A 21168-nucleotide genomic window follows, 5' to 3' on the forward strand; every position below is an offset into this window, starting at 1 on the left:
CATACTTATATATAGCTTTGGAAAAATTCAAATATTATTTTTAATTTCCTGTACCTTTAAATGACCTCAAGCTTTTTTTATTTAATTAAAACACAAGCTTTAACCTAACAAACATACGAGAGACAGAGAGAGAGAGAGAGAGAGAGAGAGAGAGAGAGAGAAAGAGAGAGAGATGGACTGGCATGGCTGTAAAGTTCAGGGCTATAAATTAGAATCCTGTGTCTTGTTTCTAAAGGTCTCCCAATGAATAAATACTAGGCAGGTCACATTTACAGCCTAAACACTAACAGCGGTTTGTGTGTGTGTGTGTGTGTGTGTGTGTGTGTGTGTGTGTGTGTGTGTGTGTGTGTGTGTGTGTTTGTCTTTTTGTGTGTGCTGAGTGATCACTAAAAGCCAACAAAAGCATGTGGCCGCATGTGTCTGTGAATTTGCAGTCTAAAATGACATCTACCAAATTAAATATGTGTGTGTTCTCTTGCACTCTCATTCACACATAAATGTGTGCCTGTGTGTAGGTATGCATGCAGTTTATTGTGTGTGTGTGTGTGTGTGTGTCCATCCTCCCCCACTTTGTCAGCTGTTGAGCTCTGTAACCCGCAGGGTGAGAAGCCTCTGCATGTGTGAGTGTTTGTGTCTGTCCTCAATGGAAGGAGATTACTGCAAACGTTCCTGTGTTAGTTAGCAGTTAGTGGTGGTCATGCAATGGATATCACACCTCATATTTGCTGTATTTTAACATCTATTCTGTGGTCTTCCCTTTCACCACTTGTTTTAACTACACTGAAAGCTACTGTCTTCGGTACTGAATAACAAATAAGGAAAACAAAGTCAAGTGTAATCATTTTAACGTTAACGTTGGAACCTCGGCTGCAAATTACAGGAGAATACACAGAAAAACCTTTTATGTAATTGTAAGATGACATATATCCTAGTATTTTTTTTTTAAAGCACACATGTATAAGCAGTATTTCTGTGTACACATGTAATCTGCTGTAAGACATATTTGTTTATGGTTCTGTTGCAAACTAGCAAGTTACCCCACTTTACAGTATTCTTCAAAGAGGAAATGAATAATTAGGTCTACAGATCACTGGCACAAATGCACCACGGGACCATAATCTGCTCTTGATTTTCACTCTGGTTCTGGATAAAAGTGATGGTGCACGTGACAATAAAATAGGCATGTATCCACTACAACTACTACTCTAACTCCTCAATTAGGCAATACAATATATTATATTATATATTATGATTTTGATGATAAAGAAGCAATAACACTGACACATTAAAGACACATTTTGTCTTTAATGCATAATTAGAGTGGCACAGAGGTGTACTGCAAAGCCTTCAGTGTGCCACTGTAAAATTCCCTGTTGTATTACTAATGATCACAGTATAGTACATTGATTTCCAATAGTTGCAGATACTGTGTGAGCACTAATTGCTATTCATATAATATACTAAGAAACATTCAAAAGAGCAGTCGCTACTCATGTTTATGTCAGGGGGGAAATGTGTGTAAACTGAATGTGCCTAATGGGGTTTAACCTCTTATACTGTATATGTTTGACTTAAAGATATTTAGAAGAAAGGGGAGTAGTTTTGTTTCAGCATTAAACTAAAAGTTACAGTAGTGAATTTGTCGAACAGAGAAAGAAGTTAAAATACAAAAGCATGCTGTGAAACTGTCCTGAGGGTTTACTACAACACTGCTGGTTTGAGTTTGACTATTCTGAGTTATAATTCATGACTGAAGATAAAAGCTTCTCCATACACAAACCACCAGCTCAGGAATTACTTATCAGGATGTCATAAAAAAAAAAGAAAGAATTTGTTTTAAACACACTGCTGTTCAGCTTAACACCTCTATAAAGACATACCTGATGTGGAATGAGAATGAGAATCTTAAAAATACAGGGATCAATACAGTAAAATAAATGACTTAGCTTTGAGTCATTTATTTTATTGTATTGTATTGTATTGAGAAGGGAGGAGTAGGGAAGAAAAAAATCAATGAAGATCACAATAAATATATCTGTGGCTTTTTTTTAACTAGCCTGGTGGGAGAAATTGATGGTTGTATGGGCATGTGTAAACACTGGATATTTATTACAACCGCAGAAGGGTGTATGCTCACTGCGGGTGACTGTGCGTGCGTGTGTGTACGTGTGTGTGTGTGTGTGTGTGTGTGTGTGTGTGTGTGTGTGTGTGTGCGCGCGTGTGCAAGGCTCATTTATTGATTGATCTGGTTGTCAGTCAGTGCAACAGGAGCTTTTGTTATGTAGTTGTTGTAAAAGGCTTGATAAGAGAACAGGTGGGAGGGCAGTAATGGATCGGGCAGGGTGGGTGAGGCAGGCCAGGGTCCTTCAGTTAAAAACTAAATACAATACAATACAATAAAATAGAAAAGAGAAAACACAAGAACATACCAAGAGACAAGTCGGACAGGCGAACATTAGACCAGTAAACGGACAGGAAGGACACGAATAGACGAGACGGAGGAGGAAGGAAGTAAGGAGGAAAGGGACGGAGCAAGGAAAGGAAGCAGGCAAAGGTTGTGGGGAAGGAGGGGGTGAGGGATGCAGATGCTCCTCTACATATACTAACCTTCAGGTCCCTGTGCACTATGTCATGTTGGTGAATGTGATGGACACTTTCTAGAATCTGATGGATACAGTGACTGTGAAGACAAAACAGAGAGAGCAGGGACGGTGGGGGGTGAAAGGAGGGATGGACATGGATGGATAATGGGGATGTACAGAGTGTGATGAAGGTACAGAAATGGATAGGAGAAGAAAGAGGATGCCAGGTGAAAAGGGTGACAGGCAGAGCCAATGCGAGATGAATAAGGCAAATTTACAGATGAGAAAATGGCAGGTTATATTAGAGGAGGCCAGGTGACGGAGATGTCAGGTGAAATGAGGAGGAGGAGAGGACAGATAACAGGCAGTAGACAACAGAGAGGTGGAAGAGAGGGGGAATGATGCAGATAGAGATGTTGGAAGAGGACAGATGGGTGGGGGAATGCGGGTGGAGGAGACAAAAACGTTTTGTTTTGCTTTTTTAAACATGATGGGAGACAAGAACAGCCACATCAGAACAACCCACCGGACAAAAATCACAATAACACTGAAAAAGGAGACGAAAGGAGAGGAGAGGAGAGGAAAAGACAAAAGGTGACAGATTGTGAAAGAGAAGATAGGAAGCCTCTGAAGAGCAAAGAGAGATAATGATATAAGAAATAGAACACTTATGTATAGGATGAAACTGAATCATAAAAGACTGGTGGGTTGATGCCAGGCTATTTTTCCATCACTAAAAGGAAAACACATCACTGTGTGAACTGCAAGAGATACATGTACTTACCTCACTCTATTGTGTGTGTGTGTCTGTGCGCGTGCAAATGTGTGTACATTTGAATATGTGTGTATGTAGGGTTGGTGTTGTGAGAGAGTGTAATGTGCAGAATATGTGACTAATAGCAGGCGCAAAGAGACAGGCAGCCTGCAGGATCCACACCCACACAGTGTCTAGTGAGTGGGAGGACTGAGAGAGAGAAAAGGAGAGAGATATACGTGCATGCTTGCTCATAAACACTCACATTCACACATTCTTTCTCTCTCTCACACACACACACACACACACACAAACTTCTATACATACTTCTATAAAAATAAAAAAATAAAAAAAAAGCCTCACTTGCTGACTTTTCATTTCGTAATCTTAAACCTTAATCCGTAACCAAACATACAAGACTCTAACCTACCGTTAGGTTTTATATGTTTCATAACAGAAACCTCAGGAAGTTGACTGTCATTTAACAGTGGCACCTTTCAGGAGATTCAGGATTCATTTCAGTTTAATTGTATTTGTATAGCACCAAATCATAACAGAGGTCATCACAGGAGACTTTTCATATAGAGCAGGTCAATAATAATTTTCACCATGAGCAAGCACTTGGTGACAGTGGCAAGGAAAAATGTCCTTTTAAGAGGGAGAAACCTTGTGTAGACCCTGAGTCTAGGTGGGTGTCTGCCACCTGCTGCACTATACTTTAAACTTTTAACCAGAGAAGGCAGTGAAACAATGTGTTTACCCTCATTTGCTCTGTAATCTTAGATGTTATTTTGCAGAGCTAACTTTATTGGAACAATGAATCAAATTAAAATATCTGCGGATGCTGAGTCACGATCCAATACTAGTATTTTTTAGAGAGAATATAGTGTCCAGTGCGCACTTCCAGTGACACAGTACATTAAAGTTATTAAAATCAATCCAATGTACATGCTTGACAACTGAATAGCTCTGCATTGCTTTAAGAAACAAAATGCCTGCATTGAAGCTGTTCCTTAATGTTTATTTTTTTAATAAACAATAAAGTATAAAATAACAAACCTTCTATGTAATCTTCATTTCTTCACTATGACCAGTCCTATGTTCAGGTGTTCACACTTCGATGTCCTTTTGCTCTTTGATATAAAATAATGGGAAACTTGACTGAATGCATGCATGGACAGATGGCTTGACCTGTCAGTGACCTGTTGTGTATGGCATTTAGAAAGAGGAGAGTATCTCCATCCCACTCCTTAGTCTGTCCATCTGTGTGTGCCTCTAGTATCTCACTGCCCAAAACCATAATGTCACTACAAAGGACTCGTCTGTTGATGATGTGGCAAAGAGGAAAAAACTGCAGCCCTCGTCACACTTCTCACAAATGTGACTTGCTCAGCACTTTGAGCAACAATGTCCCACTGTTCCCTGCAGGGAAGTAAATAGATATTGAGAGGAACATCAAATACAGAGCCAGTCTGTATGTGAAGAGAAGACACCTTCTCTCCCTCTAATATGCACGGGTTTCGTTCAATACTTAAAGACACGGTGTTGAAATACTTGCAAAACATAATAAAAATGGGAAAATGTCCTGTTTCTTGCCATGGTCACAATAGTAATAAATGTGAGGATGTACAAACAACAAGATAATATTGTAAAATACTTCACCGTGGAAACTCAACTATAAACTATCCAGTATCTAGTAACTTCCTAAAGACTCAGTCATCAAGTGGACTGATGCATAGGAAACTCATGTTTATGCACTGTGTTTGCTGAATGTGCATGTGGGTAATGGTTTACCAACATGTAAGCCAAAACAACTTTACAAATCACCAATGCTTTTGAGTCTGTCTGCTCCCTAGTGAGGAAAGATTTAAACACTTACACTAGGTGTAATTTACTCCCAAATTATACTCATAATGGCCTCCATCAAATCAAACACCACTAAAAAGAAACTCTGATAGATTCTGACAGGTGACAAGGTATGATGCAGCACAGTTTGGGGTCTGTGTGAGTGCGTGAGTGTGTGTGAGACTAATTATCGTGGCTAATTAAAGTCCCACTTTTTTCAGGTCTCCAAGGGAGTGAGGGTGGAGGTGGGGGGGTGGGGTAGGGGAACTGGCCTGGATGACTGACATTTAGAAGGGAGGGGGAAAGGAAAGTGAGTGTGTGTGTGTGTGTGTGTGTGTGTGTGTGTGTGTGTGTGTGTGTGTGTGTGTGTGTGTGTGTGTGTGTGTGTGTGTGTGTGTGTGTGTGTGTGTGTGTGTGTGTGTGTGAGGACACGTGAGCCAGACATGAGTATAGAAAGGGTTATACGGTGGGTGGGAAAGAGAGCAATCATTAGAGGGCAGTTATTAGTACTATACCATACAGTAGGTTCACAGCAGCCCATACACACTCACACAAGAGTATGTTATGAAATATATATATATATAATAATTTACCAAATAGACAACAGTATACAAACTAGATACACTTAATAGTCCATCAAGCATGCACTTCAGCTTTTTGTTAACTCGCTAAAATGAGAAAGCCAAAACTGAGGCTCCTCGGTATCAGGCATAAGGAGAAATGGCTGGCAGTTGTTGAAGAAATATGCAGTTCTGTTCTCCTTAGTGCACAGGAGACAAACAGACGAAACTCACAGATAATTAGCCAACTGAAATCCTTAGGCACAATTTTTAGAAAATTAATGACGCCTTGTAAAAGCCAAAAACGGAATAAGCCCGCTATTTTTTCATTGCCACTTATGGTTTGAGCAACTAACTAAGGCACAGTTGAAAGTTCATCTGCTAGTGTAAAAGCTCTTGCGGTTCCCAATGTGCAGGACAGAAAAAAGACAAGCACTGTTGAAGACTTAAAGAAGTGCTGTAGTATTTAAAACTATCAAGATGCAACTGCAAACAGCCTTTGTACTGCTTACAGTCAAAATAAGAGATGCTTATATGAGAATCTCATATCTTGGCTTGAGCTTTGCTGGACAATACAGTATGTGGAACTTCATTCAGCAAGTGAGACCGACGGAAAGTGTGCAGCAGAAATACCACATTTAATTATCACCTAAAGATACTGAGCCAATATAGTATAAAGATCCTTAACATTGCTGTTAAATTCACAAGTTAACAGCCCAACAGAGCTACACACACACACACACACACACCAACACACACACTCTGTCTCTCTCATTTGGGTATAAAATGCGTTGTGTGTGTGTGTGTGTGTGTGTGTGTGTGTGTGTGTGTGTGTAAATGAGTCTACTTCTGCTATGCTGCAGGGTGTAGAGCTGTCAGTTTCTTATTTATTTATATATTTGTTAACAGTTTGAGTCATCAGAACAGAAATGTAGTGACTGCAAGTCAGATCTCTGTATTCTACGTATCTCTGGCTGCCTCAGATATGCTGTTACAATCACTTAATACATTAAAAAAGGGATATTCTAGTTGTAACTTTATACTTTGACATATCATGCAGATTATATTTAAAAACTAACACACTCACAATGTTATTAAATGATCTGTATTAACCAACTTTTATTTGGGAATTCATCCTCTGAGCTAATCAGGCACACTGTGAAAAAGCTATGACTATAACGGCTCATTCACATAGGCTGCCTGAGCAGCACGTGATGGCTGCATCCAATACCACACAGCGTTCACACCGAGAGCGTGTCAGCTGTGTGGCTCCTGCGGAGCTGCTGCCAGCCCTGTTTCCACATACACTTTTCTTTCTATAATGTCCATGACACACGGGCAGTGTGACTGCTCTAATCTGTTCACATAAAAATCAAGATGTTCTGCCATGCATGGGTAAATAATAGACCATATCAGGCTTGATTTAATTGGTGATGGGAGTGTACGGCACTGACTAAGAGCTGAGCTGTGAGTCAAAGCCACTATTGCTCTCAACAATGTTATTTTCAGGCTACTTATTGTACACAATTAAAATAGTTTCACTGAAATTTTGCCTGGGGTGTACATCAAATATATGGATAATATGAATAAAAACATTTGCAATCTAAACTGTCTGAAAAAGACTTGATGTAGTTTTATAAGAATTAAATAGAACAAATGAATGCATTTATAAGGTGAGTAAGAGTGGTGCCTCTTGTTTATATTGGGATCGTATTGGTAAACTCAGCACTGAGTACCACACATCCTCCACTCTTGTGCTAAACACCGGAGCCCCTCAGGGCTGTGTGCTCAGTCCCTTCACGCTGTACACCCATGACTACATTCCCCAACATGGAGACTACTCTGTTGTGTAGTTAACAAATGACACCACCATCACTGGCCAGAGTTCAAACAATGAGAGAGAAACTTCAAAAACAACCTACTGCTCAACATCTTAGGAAAAGAGAGGCAAAGACACACACCCCAGTTTACATCAGTGGAGCTGAGGTGGAGCAGGTGAACAGTTTTAGGTTCCTGGGAATCAACATCACAGAGAAGTTTTCATGGTCATCTCACATCTCCACCCTGGTTAAGAAAGCTCAGAAACAGCTGTATTTCTTAAGGAAACTTATTAAGGCAATATATAGTATTCCTGTGCCAAGTCCTTGTTAACTTTTACAGAGGAGCGACAGAAAGAAACCTGACTGGAAAACATAAAACTGACGTGTGCATGGCCCAGGACAGGAGGACTCTGCAGTGGGTGATGAAAACTGCCCAGAAGATCATTTCTAACCAACTACCCAGCATCACTGATATTGGTGAGGTGAGGTGCCTATCCAAAGGATAGTAAAAGACAGCACCCACCCCAGCAACAGCCTGTTCACCCTGCCGCTTTCTGGGAAGAGGTACAGAAATGTCTGCTGCCATACCACAAGACTTAAAGACAACTTTTCCCCTCAGTCTTTGAGACTGTTAAATTCTTCCTCAAGGATTCGTCATACACAATATTTTTTTCATTATTATGAATAATTTAACTGACAAATTTTTATTGTGTTTTTAAAAGTAGCATAACAGTTACTATATCAAATTTCATAATGACAATAAAATAACCTTAAATCCTTGAATATTTAATTGAACAGACTCATCAGAAACCGGAAAATAACATTTTTCAGCTCAGGAAAACGAAAATAAAAAACATTCTTTCATCAAATGTTACATAATGGATATTTAAAGGACCAGTATGTAGGATTTAGTGGCACAGACCCATTCCATACGAGAAATTACGGTGGTCATGAAACTCGTGAAAAACACAAAAGGCATTTCTACAGGGTGGACTCAGAAGAGAACCAGTGACTGGAAGCATTTTGAAAAAACGTAATAAAACCTGGTTACAAAGCCAGCAAGCTAGATAACACTTTGCTCAAATTACCTGAGTTCCCAGTTCTCAAGCTACAAGTCAAACAGCTTTGGGAGTAGAGATCTAGGCATAGATAGTACCATTTACTTTGCCACACTGACGTACATTTCTACAATATCAGACTATTCAGTTTTACTTTTAATGTTGCTGAATGGAGTAACACCCACATCACAACTGTCATTTATAAGTATCTCTCTCACTCTTCTCTCAGTCTATTGTCTGTCCACCCACCCACCACTCCATTTCCTCTCCCACCATTGGTTAAAGTGAACTGTGTGTGTCGATGAGTCAGCAGGAGTGGTGGGAGTGAGATATAAAACATGGGTGGTGGTGGGGGGGAGAAAAAGAAAGTTAAAAAAAAGGGCTGAATGAAAATTATGAAAAGAAAAGAAATATAAATGGTGAGACTGTCCACATACACAAACACTAAAGGTGGGTAAAGAGCCATTTGTTTTGTTCTGTTGAACTTCTTGTTTTCATCTCTCCCACTGTTTGAGTAAGGGGGAGAAAAGGGGGAAAAATCAAGGGGGAGCATAACTGTATAGGTATATACCCTGAACCACCTGCACCAGTCAAGCTAATTGGATCATTTAGACACATACTTAAAGTTTTCATGCAGTTTGCAGTTTTTATTATTGTTAGCTAAATAACTGTTATGTCTTGGGGTTTCATGAGTTATGGTCTAATTACTGTTTTACAGACAACTTCAATTGACTGCGTCAATTGTTGTTGTTGTTTTTTTTAGAACACTAATGTATTAACTATTTGCTGTGACATGTTTTGTACTTTGCAGAAATCACTTGTCTATTCATTACAAACAGAACTCTGCTGGTAGCTACAAGATATTTGATGTAACATCTGCTGCACTTTGAAATGTAACTAACTCGCTGCCTCCCCATTCAATGGCAGTTTTACTAAACTGTCTGAAACTAAAATACTAAATAGTCTGAAACCCCACTTTTCACATTTGAAAACCTTAAAGCTGATGTTTTAAAATCCAACCTTGGATTGGACATGAAGATCACTGCTGTGAGAGATGAAGTACTGTGGCATTGATGTAAAGGATAGAGCGAACAGTGAAAGTGAAGGAGGAAAAATAAGTAAAGTAGGAGGTAAAGTTAAAAGTTAACAGAGAGAGAGAAAGGGAAACAGCTAGCAGGAGAGAAGACAAAATAGCAATAGAAACAAAGGAGGACAGTAAACACAAACAAGGAAAAACAGAGAGTTCAGAGAAAAAAAACAAAGAATAAGAAAACATGCAGAGAAGGGATGTGAGGAGCAAAAAATGGGAAAGGAAAAGAGAGAGCAGAGCAGAAAGTTAAAGTAAAGAGGAAAATGAGCAGAAGAGGAGCAAAGAGTATAAAAGAGAGTAAAGCAGAGTCACAAAAGAATAATATGTAACATTAAAAGAACATCAGACAAGAGAAGACAACACAAAACACAGACCGTTTAAGGAGAAACTCATTTCACACATACAGGAATGACGGCTCCTACCTGGCATCGGCCTCGCTGTAATACTCTCTGGCTACGATGTCCTCAAACAGTTCACCTCCGGTCACCCTGGTGCACACACACACACACACACACACACACACACACACACAAACACATACAGATATTAAAACAGGGATGCTTGGATTGGAAGGAGGTGGGGGGGGGGTCAAGGCGATAAAGCAAGGATTCCTACTTCATTTCTTGTTTCCTACGGCACCCCCCTTCCCCCAGTCATCCCCCTTCCCACACTGTTACCATGGAAACTAGAGGGAATTGCCAAGAGATGGATGTGGAGGGTGTAGGTGGTGGTGGTCGGGGGGTGGGGTAATATAGGAGTTATGTAATTGTATATGTAGGCATGGGTGGGGAAGGAGAGGAGGATGACTTACAAGTCAAACAGCAGGTAGTGGAAACCCTCCTCTGATATACTGTCATGAAGACGAACTGGAAGAGAAAGATAAACAGATTGAGAGAGAATGTTTAAGCTGGAACCAATGAACTAAATAACACAGGGTAACACTGCTGCCTTTAACTAGGAGAATAAAAAAAGGACAAAGTGAGATTAAGAGGGAGCAAGAGTAGAAACCACAGGGAGTCATAATAATTGAGTGTTACATCATATATATTTACAGTCAGGTAGGGGGTTTGGGCAATAACGGGGTCTACTTAATCAACAGAAAGACATGACTATTATGTTACACTGTGTATTACAGTGCTGTGTATTGTTACTACTATATTGTTTCTGAGATCAGTGATAGATAGTAGATCTAAAAAACTGATCTCACATTACAAAAAGTCGTAGAGATGGGGTTTATTTTGTGATGAGAATTAATACATAACAAAAAGGTCTTCACTTCACACGTCATCATTTAATCAGACAGATGTTGGTGGTAAGAGGAGCAAAAATAGAAAGACATGTCCTCACCAATGTTTGAATGTTTCAACAGGCGACAAATTCGTGCCTCTCTCTCCAGCTTCTGGTGATCTGAAGGGCAAGGGAGAAAGAAAGACAGAGACAAAGACAGAAAGAGAGATAATGAGGAGTTATTCTTAAAATCTGACTGCGAAAACACTATCTCATTATGACCTGACATTGAAGCAGCCCGCTTGGGACAATCAGGTTAAATGTGAAAAAGCCAAAATTCTGCAGTGAGATGTGTCATTTCGAAGTATGACCAAAATATATTGAAAATAATCTTTTTACACCTGAATGTGTGATGCTTTTGGATTTGTGATCTTTCAGTATGACTGCTCTTTAATTGACTTGTTACTGTCTAGCTGTTGGATGGATGTTAATTAAGGATTCATAGGAATTATTGTATTTTGCATGTTTTTGTTTCTTTAGTGCTATTGGCTGACCAATGACATGTATGCTTGGAATGGCTGAAGGTGATCACCTGTTAACTAAACACTATAATCCTCTCATTAGACAACTGAATGATTGAGGCAGCTCCTATATATTTGTGTGTATATACATGTATGTGTAAGTGTTATCTGTCTACATACTTGGTGAAGGTGTTTAGACTGAAACATTGTTTAATAATCAGCAGTAGGCGAGACCATGTGTGGGAGTCCCTCAAAGTTTGATTTTTAAAAATCCACTCTGTCTTTGATATGACGCACACTCCACTCAGTGGGTATAAATGTGAAAAAGCTGAAATGCAATAATGAGATGTGTTGTCTCTCCAGATCAGAGTTGTGTTGGTGTATTAAAGTACCTTCCCTGATGGGTGGATAGATTAACAATGAAATTAAAAGGTAAGGCAGTCCAATCAGTCTATCTACTTAAATTAGGGTTTAATGTTAACCTGGGCCCAGTTTTATTAAGGCATGACAACTAATAACTTTAGAAACTGACCTGTGTAGGGGTTAGAAAATACTGTGAAATTGGAGACTGAAGAAAGGTTAGCTTCATTATAGGAATTTGAACTTTTTCTTTTCAAAGTCCAAAGTTGTCATTGGATTACCTTAAAGGTGCCCTGAAAAGTTTACATTCAGAGATTGTGTGTATCCTTGAGGTCAAACAAATGTGTTAAATGCATTTCCTTCATCTTAAAACAGTTTTGACATTTTGAAACCTGCATTAGTTACATCCATTATTACTAACAAGATAGTGTGCATAAAAACCAAATGTCGACCCACTCATTAAAAAAACAAAAACAAAAACAACACAGTGCTACTAGAGGTCACCTCCACAGAGAACAATCAAAAGGCATAAACCACAAACAGCATATAAAAAAAAACAATAAACTTAAATGAATACTTTTTACCTTTCTACTTTTACTAGGGCTGCACAATTAAACTAGATATTATTGAAATCGCAATATGGCCAAGTGCAATAGGTTGCAGAGGTGCCGTGGTCTACAAATCTTGTTCTCGAGGTTTAAGAAAACATGTTTATTTGGTGCAGACCCCAAAAATGTACACATCATCATGATTGAAAAAAAAATTTTGGGGGAAATTTGAGAATTGCAATATCTGTCAAAATAATCGCAATATGATGTTCATACCATATCGTGCAGCTCCAATTCATACTAAGTGAAATTTAATTAAACACAAAGCATACATACTGTAAAAATCCCTTTTAAAAATTACTGGTCCATTATCCTGTTTAACAAGAAACATATCGAACTAACTTACGTAGATTATGTATTTAGGTGTGTGTGTGTGCGTGTGTATGCTTATACAACAGCTTAATGATGCTAGCCAACCTGAATTCCATGGTTATTAAGCAAGCTGAAATCTTATCCCACATACAAACTACAAACACACACACACTAGGGGGTGGACCACCCTCTATGTGCAGGCATGCAGAGCACAGCAGAGAGCATAAACATGGAAATGCATATGTTCACCCATGTACAAGCTGCATGGGCTAATAAATGCACAAATGCACACACACTGTACTCACGTACAGTACATGCAGGCTCACAAACAGACTGGCAAGACACACAAGTGCACACATTCACGCTGGCATTGAGAAGTGACAGTGAAGTTTAAGCCTAGTGATTATAGTCTTAGAAGATGAGAGGAGCGAGGCGGAGAAAGGAGTGGAGGAGTGATGAAGAGGGGACAGAGGGGGAGGAAGGAAGGAGAAAAAAAAAATGCAAGGGCGATTAATATGCACACAGCCTGGTTGCTGTCTTTCTTTCGAAAGAATTAGACATTGCTGATTGCGGCTGTTATGTCACCGACCACCACTGCCTGATACTTATTTAGATTTTTCTCACTCTTCTTCAATTTTTCATTTGTTGGTTTTGAAACAGCATTTCAGACACTGTAAATGGGATAAAATAAAAAAAAACATCTATCTCTTCACAGTTTATCAGTGTGTTCAGAAATACATTGAATACGGTATTTGTGAAATCACTGGGGAAGACGTAGCTCCTCAAATATGGCTCCAGAGGATCACATCCTCACTAAGCACTGCCATGCTTTTACTCCACTTAAACTCACCCTGACTGGCTTTTTAAAAATGACCAACTGAGCCATTGTGTTGAACACTCCCAGATATGTTATCAATCATACTACAATGTCAAATGGTGGAAAACATGTCATAAGCACAAGTACCACATTTCATTCTGTAGGTGGCATCTGCTGACATAACTCTGCAAGTACAGAATTGGCTCTGAGTAAGCACAATGGTTCATCGTAGCTTAGTATACCAGATGGCCAGTCTGAGCCTTTTTTATCTACACTTCTTTGAAGGACTGCATGACTGAGGTAGGGAACTATATTGCTAGATGTAATGGTAAAAACTATGAATTGTTTATAATTAAATATCAATTTAAGCAAGAAATTCACTTTCTTATAAAAATAGTATTAAAGTAAAGGCAGTATAAATCATATAGTTTCAATAAAGCTGACATTGCGTAAATCCCGTGACATAGAACTTGTCATGGGATTTACAGCTGGAGACTAGAGATGAGTTACAACCTCCTTTGCAATAAGGAAGGTCACTATTCAGGTCATTTATCCCTGCTTTATCAGGCTGACTGAGTCAATAGGGTATAAACCTACAGCCAACACTGTGAATAACAGATGATTTGCCTGTGGCAGACCACTCATTCATGGTTTTGTAATGGCTGCTCTTCCCATAAAGAAGGCACAACAGTCCATACAGTCTGTACTCGGTGAGATAACTTTGGGGTGACGGGCAATGTGGGGTTTTAGGCAGTGATGGCAGTGGATGAATGAGAAGATGGTCTCTAGTATCATATCTTATTTGATGTTATTTGATGAGCTAATCAGCTAGTCTGTGTTTACTTTAGATTTTGTACGTGCTGAGAATAAAAATTAGGTATTGGTTGAATGGATAGATGACAAGAAGGGGCTGGGTGGACTAATGGATGTAACCAATGGATGGATGGACTGACTGGTGGACTAATAGATGGCAGTAGATTGGCTTGTGTCATCGTATTAGTTAGTTATGATGTTCAGAGCAGACTATAACTACAGTGAACACAATATTTTTTCATTTATTAAAATGTTTCAGGTGGTAATCTTTAACAAAATGCTATAGAAAGTCTAAACTCACATCTTGACTGAACATGAAAATACAAGTAGCAATAGACAATTCAAAAAGTAGACATGTTCAAAATGCCGGATCCCCTCTGGTTAAAGAAATTATTTCTGGGGCTCCCTGGTAGCGTTGACGCCCCATATACCAAGGCTGAGTTCGTGCCGCAGCGTGTGGCACCAGGTTTGAATCCGACCTGTGGCCGTTTGCGGCATGTTATCCCCTCTCTCTCGCCCTTTCCTGTCTATCTCTCAAGCTGTTCTGTCTAAGCCAATACAGCAATTATGGTGCGTTCGTTTTGTCCAAACGACTCGATCTCCGAGTCGGTTTCCTGAGTTACGAACCGGAAGTTGCAAATAGAAAGCTCCCGAGGACGTATAAAACGACTCGTTAAGTCGTCTGAGCTCAGAGGACCCCGAGTTCAGTCACCAAGATGGCTACTCTGAGCATCACACGTAGTAAACATTGTGGTTTTCTACAATTTTAAGCACGTTTGTCTTTGTTGTAACCAAATGAAAAAGTCGTACACATAGCTCTGTATACTGTTACCTATAGGCATGTCGCTACAGTCTTATTATGTGTTAAATACGCCTCATTAGTTATTTTGTAGCTTGTGCAGCTGAAATTGGCTAGAGACGCTCCATGTTGCTATGACAACAGTGCCGAGTCTTAAGCAGAAAGCAGAGCAGTAGGGTAACGTTAACGTTAATCAAAACGGAATATTCAGATATCAAACTGTGAAATATGATTGTGTAATATGTAATGAATATGTGAAATCCGCGGTGGGTGCACCGTAAACCAGATAATCACTATAAACGTTACGAAACGTCCAAACTGCCTATTGCAACCAAGCTCGTCGTGTTGTGTGCCAAACAGAACGCAATAACCCGCGGTTACTCGTTTTCAAACACGGATGTGACATCGCTCTCGAGCTGCAAGTCGCGATTACGAGACAAAACGAACGCACTATTAGACCAGTCAAAATGCTTTACAGTCTGCCTGAAATATCACTGAAACAGGCGCTATCCATAGACTGCATAGTTAAACATGGACGTGGTCTCTGTAACGTCACCCATAGGCTTTCTGTAGAGCCATTGTGAAGCTCAGTGAGGTCAGCTCTGGTCGTCGCCATCTCAGCAGTCCTAACTGCTGGGAACCGGCTAATCCAAAAATGGGCAGAGACATGGAGCGTGGGTGGAGCTGAGGTGAGCTGAATGAAGCCTGATTGCAGAGAACAGTCACCTGTGATGCAAATGTCATTCAAAGCAGCCATGCCCTTAATAATGCATTACTTTTTAAAATATTTTCGGCTTTTTATGCCTTCATTTGATAGGACAGGTAAAAATAGGGGTGGGCGCTCCACCAGTAGAGCTAACCTGCGCCCCCTTATGCATAACTTTATTTAGCTATAGAGACCAAAACCATTTTTTTGTACCAGGCTGTTCATGTTTCTTATTAGTTAGGCATTATAATATGGGGCCTTATAGAGAGTGATCACTTCTGTAGCCAGCCTCAAGTGGCTGTTCAAGGAACTGCAGTTTTTGTTAAGTCTGTGTTGGCTTCATTTGCCAGCCACGGAGGTCTTCCAGTGACACTATCCAGGCGGAGTTCATTGACCAAACTATGATACGCTCGGAGTTGTGTTTATTTCATGTACCTATCTTCAATATCTGTGTCTGGCTTGCAGTCTATGCTGTGCAAAATAGCAATACCAAGAAGCTTCTTTTGGTTTGTGTCTGCTTGATTAAGCGAGAGAGAGACAGAGAGATAGATGAGAGAGAGAGAGAGCGCCGACAGCAAGAAAACTAGTGAATCAGAGAAATAAAATTATTATTTTCTGATGGTTTCACAGTGGTTACGTCCTGAAGCACAATCAAAAATAACCCCCACTCCCACCCCAACGCCGGATTTGGACTGAATAAGACCTAACAATGGTAATGCAGGCTGCTTTAGAGCCCAGTGAGTCAGTCAAACATTAGTTTAGTCAGTCAGTCAAACCATTGGTCAGTCAGATACCAATGTTGTACTTCTGATGCAGCAAGGTAAAAAAAGAAATTAGAAGAGAAACGGCAGCAAAGGAAGGAGGGATAAGGACTGGTCCTGAGGGGAAGGAGGGGGAAAGTGGAGAAAAGAGGACAAGCAGGAGGAGACAGGTAGCAGAGAGGAACAGAAGCAATGTTCACTGAATTAGGGCTGCACCATATGGTAAAAAGATAATAATGTGATTACTTTTGACAGATATTGCGATTGCGATATGATTCACGATTGGTGTGAATCATCATTTTTAGATCAGAATTTTCATTTTCACTGAAACAAGATTTATTTCAACTAATTGTGCAGCCCCACACTGAGTGAAATAACCCAAGGACACCATATAACCATTGTTCAGAACATTAGACTCGCAACATTAGCATGACCCTTACAGGTTGAGAAACTTAAGTACTAAGTATTAACCACTGACAGTATATATAATGGACACAGCTTCCGGGTCTCTAAAGTGAAGCCAATGCGGAAGAGTCCTGAAACCTGCATTCTATGTAAAGGCCAGCAGGGGGAGCTCCATTGGCTGGATTACAAAAACTCACACCGACTTGATTTATTAGCTCAGTAAACAGTTTCCTAGAAAGTTTATAGTCTCAATCACTAGTTTAAAGTCTTCTTCCATACATTATGATGTTCATTTAGTAAATAGTGGTCCACTTTAGAGCAAAATAGACCATAAAGCCACGGCGCGGCTACCCTGTGATTGAGAAGTCACTCTCAGTGAGTCTGTCCAGCTCACAAAACTCAAAAAAACCTGTCAAACTAAGCAGTGCTGATCAAATGTGAAGCAATATCGTTAACTATTTGTCACCTAAAATCGTTTCAGAAACATATTTCAGTGTACTGTAATACGAGATTGTGTGTGACCAGGCGAGCCGCATTGTTTCCTGCTACGGACTCATGAGCAGATATGCAACATTCAATTTCCTTTACAGCAATGGCAGGACAGAGGGACATAGTGTCATAATGCAGCCTCTAAATTTAAGGTGAAGCTTGACCCTTTGGGACAAATTATATCGTAGCAATGTCAGAATGTAATTCAAATGTAACAGGATTCAGGAGACAAATTAATCCTCTGAGCCCACTGAAGGCATCATTGTGTCTCATCCTTCAATTTAACCTAAAATATGCCAATTAACAAAACATAGGTCATAAAAAATGTGTATTATAAAAGTGAAATACTGCTTTAAATCCAAGCAGACTGTATATTGTTATTAAAACAAGTATGGAGTAATAACAATTCAGGTTTAACTTTTATGTGAAATCGCAGCTGAAGTGATTTGACTTCATAATGAGGCTTAGTACTAAGGTTTAATACATACACGACTGATTTGACTACATCTGTCCTTGTTATTTGACATTGACACAAAGCTGGCTGGCCAAACCAGGTCAGATCACTGCTACTGCATTGCAGGTGAATCTCACACACACACACACACAAAACACACATACGCAATATACACACACAAGCACAACTACTCTGTATCACGATAAATTACAAGGCCATACAGCAACCTCTGGCAACCCCTGTCCAGAGATCACTGCCAATAAACAAGCTCTATGATTGGCTGGAGGCCTTGCCCAACAGACCTGTCCTACATTTCGTGTGTTGACATGTGTTGGATTGGCATTAACCGCTTTGTGTCTGCAAGGAGGTTAGGGGTGGGGTGGTGGGTTGGAAGATGTTACACACAGAGGAGAGGCCTGGCTGTGTGTATCGGTATGTAACATTATATGCGTTTTTTTTACCTCATTGTATCTAACCCTTACTTACTTTCACACACACATCTAGGCCACAATGATGATTATTTATAAATGCTTGCGTTTAATATCATAGCTGAACGGTATTCCTGACTTTTGAGTCAGTGAATCATCATGGCTTCAAGTATTTAGACTACTATGAACAAGAAATCTTTAGTCTTTTCTTGTTGTAGCTGATTATTGATAGTTCACTGTGCATTGAACTGTGTGTGTGTGTGTGTGTGTGTGTGTCAGGGAGACCGAGAGGGAGAGTCAGATGAGAGTCCCGTGCTAAAGGCATGTAGGCGTACAGGCGCATGGCCCTCAGCTGCCAAGTGCCTGGGGTGCCTTCTCTCGCATGACCCCTCCCTCCCCTCGGCTACCATCTCCATCTGTCAGTCCTAAACAAACGCTCCTCTTTAAGTTGCTGCAACCAGGGCTCATCGACCTTACCTGCTGCCTGAGAGATATTACAACAACAAAACGACTTGAACCAAATCCCACTTCTAAAGTAAAGCAGCAAGTCATCACGACTGCCATAAAACCAGGCTGTAGCAGCCCATGTCAGATAGGTCATGGAGCTATAAATAGGACCTGGAGTAGAAGTAGTATGCAGCGGCTCTGCCGCCTCCAACATTGCTCTGCTGTTTCATAGAACATGGCTCATTTATTAGTAAAGAGTGCAGTAAAGAGCGCAGAACAAGCCTTGCGCACCACCCAGTCAGGTCAGATCAGTCCTCCTATCAAATGGGAGATTATACTGGGCCTTAGAAATATGGTGCATAAAGCAGCTGCAATCCCTGATAAAGCAGCTAGAGTGAAATGTATAGGTCTAATGACAGTGTGTGTGTGTGTGTGTACGCGCTTAAGGTCTCATCAAGCCAATTGTTGGGATTAACTGTTGGCCCCCTGCTAATAGCATCAGGATAATCTAGGATGGGCTTAATCTCATTAAATGCTGCTTGCTTGCAATGAAATATAATGAAAATATCACAAGAGTGACATAACTGCTGCTAAGGATGATGGGACACAGCCTTTTGATATAAAGTACAATTCTGATACAAGATATCAGTTTTGTTTTCACTCTTTTGTTATTTGGGAGATCAGAACAATTTTAACCTGCAATAACTGTCTTATTGGCCCCTTGGTGGCAGCAGAAAACAGGCTGTGAACACAACATTGACATATAAAAACTAAATCACAAGACAGTTCAATCACAACACAAATACAATTTAATCAAGTTTAAAATCTGTGAGATGAAAAATGAATCATGATACCAATCGTGATACGAAAGCGTAAAGACTTCAGTTTCACTTTTACAAAGAAAAGGAAATATGCATTGTTTTGCACAGTTTTTTTCTACCTTAGAAATAAAAAAGGATTCTATAATTTGATGAAGAAAATATAAGGAAAATATATTTTGTTCATTTATTATGAAAGAAAATCGTTAGAACTTCGTATTATGAACCCAGTATTATGAATTGTGTTGAATCGTAAGTGTATCGTTACATCCATATTGACATATGACCTATGGCGAACTTTATTTTGTAACATTATCATTCATTTGGATTCATGCTTCTAGCAACGAGCCAAACATAAGCCCAATTCACTCTCTTTTGTTTGTAGTGTCTACCCACTCTCTACCAACAGGAAAATATTTGTCTCTTCAGCTGATAAATGCTCCACTATGTTCACCCAGCTAGTCGCTGTTTGGTGCTTAGCATGTAATGTACAGTCGGTTTTTAGAGGTTTTTCACTTAAAAGAGCTGCCTACTGTGACTGGAAATGACGCTTGTAGTGCCAATGAACCAAGACAGTAAAGTTTTGGGTTGGACAACTGAACAATGAGCTGAAACTCGCTCCATAACAAGCTCCATAAAGCCAAGGGGAGCTGCAGATTTGGTAGATAATTCACTGTAGGTTCATTACTACAAGCAACCCCTTTCTAACTGTGACATTGTTTTTACGTTGTCATTTCAGACGTTGTTATTAAAACAATTATAGCTGCTTCAAAGTTCAGAATAGCATTTTGTGAAGTGAAGGTGGCCATATTTATTTTTGTCTAATGTCTGCTGTAACTTAAAACTGTATGTTGAAACACAGTCCCAAAAGTGCATTACAACTTCATCTGATTTATTTATTAACACTACACTGTTTCTATGTGTCTGCACTGTGAAGGAGAGGAGCACACACTTTGGATAATTATTTCAAAAGAAAGCATCATAAAATCATGCAGTCCTAATGTATACCCTCTGCTAATGCCTGTTAAAATGCCTGTTCAACCACACTCAACATTTTCACACACACGCAGTGGGCCTATTTGTGTGTGTGTGTGTGTGTGTGTGTGTGTAGGCAGGGTAACAGTCAAGATGTCAGTGTGGTGCCACCTGGCAGGGCCTAGGCAGTGGGGCTCCAGTTACGAAGCTGGAGGGGCAGCAGGAGATTTATACTGGGCAAGTGGTGGTGTGAAGAGCCACAGCGACCACTGTGCTGCCGAATTGGTCTTCATGGCCATGGCATTTAGCTTTGGCTTTGGCTTAAACCGTTACTGGCTGCACAGTATGTGACACTGATTAAGGTGCTTAAAAGATCTTTTTTTATTTGGTAAAACATTAGTAAAACATTACTGCAGTTACATTATTATATAATAAACCTAATTTAAAATGAGTGTGGAAGGAGCTTAACTTCCTATCAGCAAATTTACAAGCCATTACCGTAATATTAAAGAACTCAAA

General features: G+C 39.9%; 1 protein-coding gene across 50 annotated transcripts in view; it reads right to left on the reverse strand.

Annotated features, from left to right (window-relative positions):
* Positions 1-21168, reverse strand: part of camk2b1 (calcium/calmodulin-dependent protein kinase (CaM kinase) II beta 1) — a 71579-nt gene that overhangs the window by 44364 nt on the left and 6047 nt on the right. For 40 of the 50 annotated variants that reach the window (XM_051423861.1, XM_051423859.1, XM_051423865.1 and 37 more), the window contains exons 3-5: positions 11057-11116; positions 10521-10575; positions 10132-10197 (exon numbers count right to left, since the gene is read on the reverse strand). In XM_051423861.1, coding sequence (XP_051279821.1) covers positions 10132-10197; positions 10521-10575; positions 11057-11116 — 181 coding nt within the window. Of the gene's footprint in view, positions 1-2607; positions 2681-10131; positions 10198-10520; positions 10576-11056; positions 11117-21168 lie in introns of those variants that run through there. The other 10 variants (XM_051423847.1, XM_051423836.1, XM_051423854.1 and 7 more) reach the window with 2 other exon arrangements.

This window comes from Dicentrarchus labrax, unplaced genomic scaffold (assembly GCF_905237075.1).
Source record: "Dicentrarchus labrax unplaced genomic scaffold, dlabrax2021, whole genome shotgun sequence".
Lineage (NCBI taxonomy): Eukaryota > Metazoa > Chordata > Actinopteri > Moronidae > Dicentrarchus > Dicentrarchus labrax.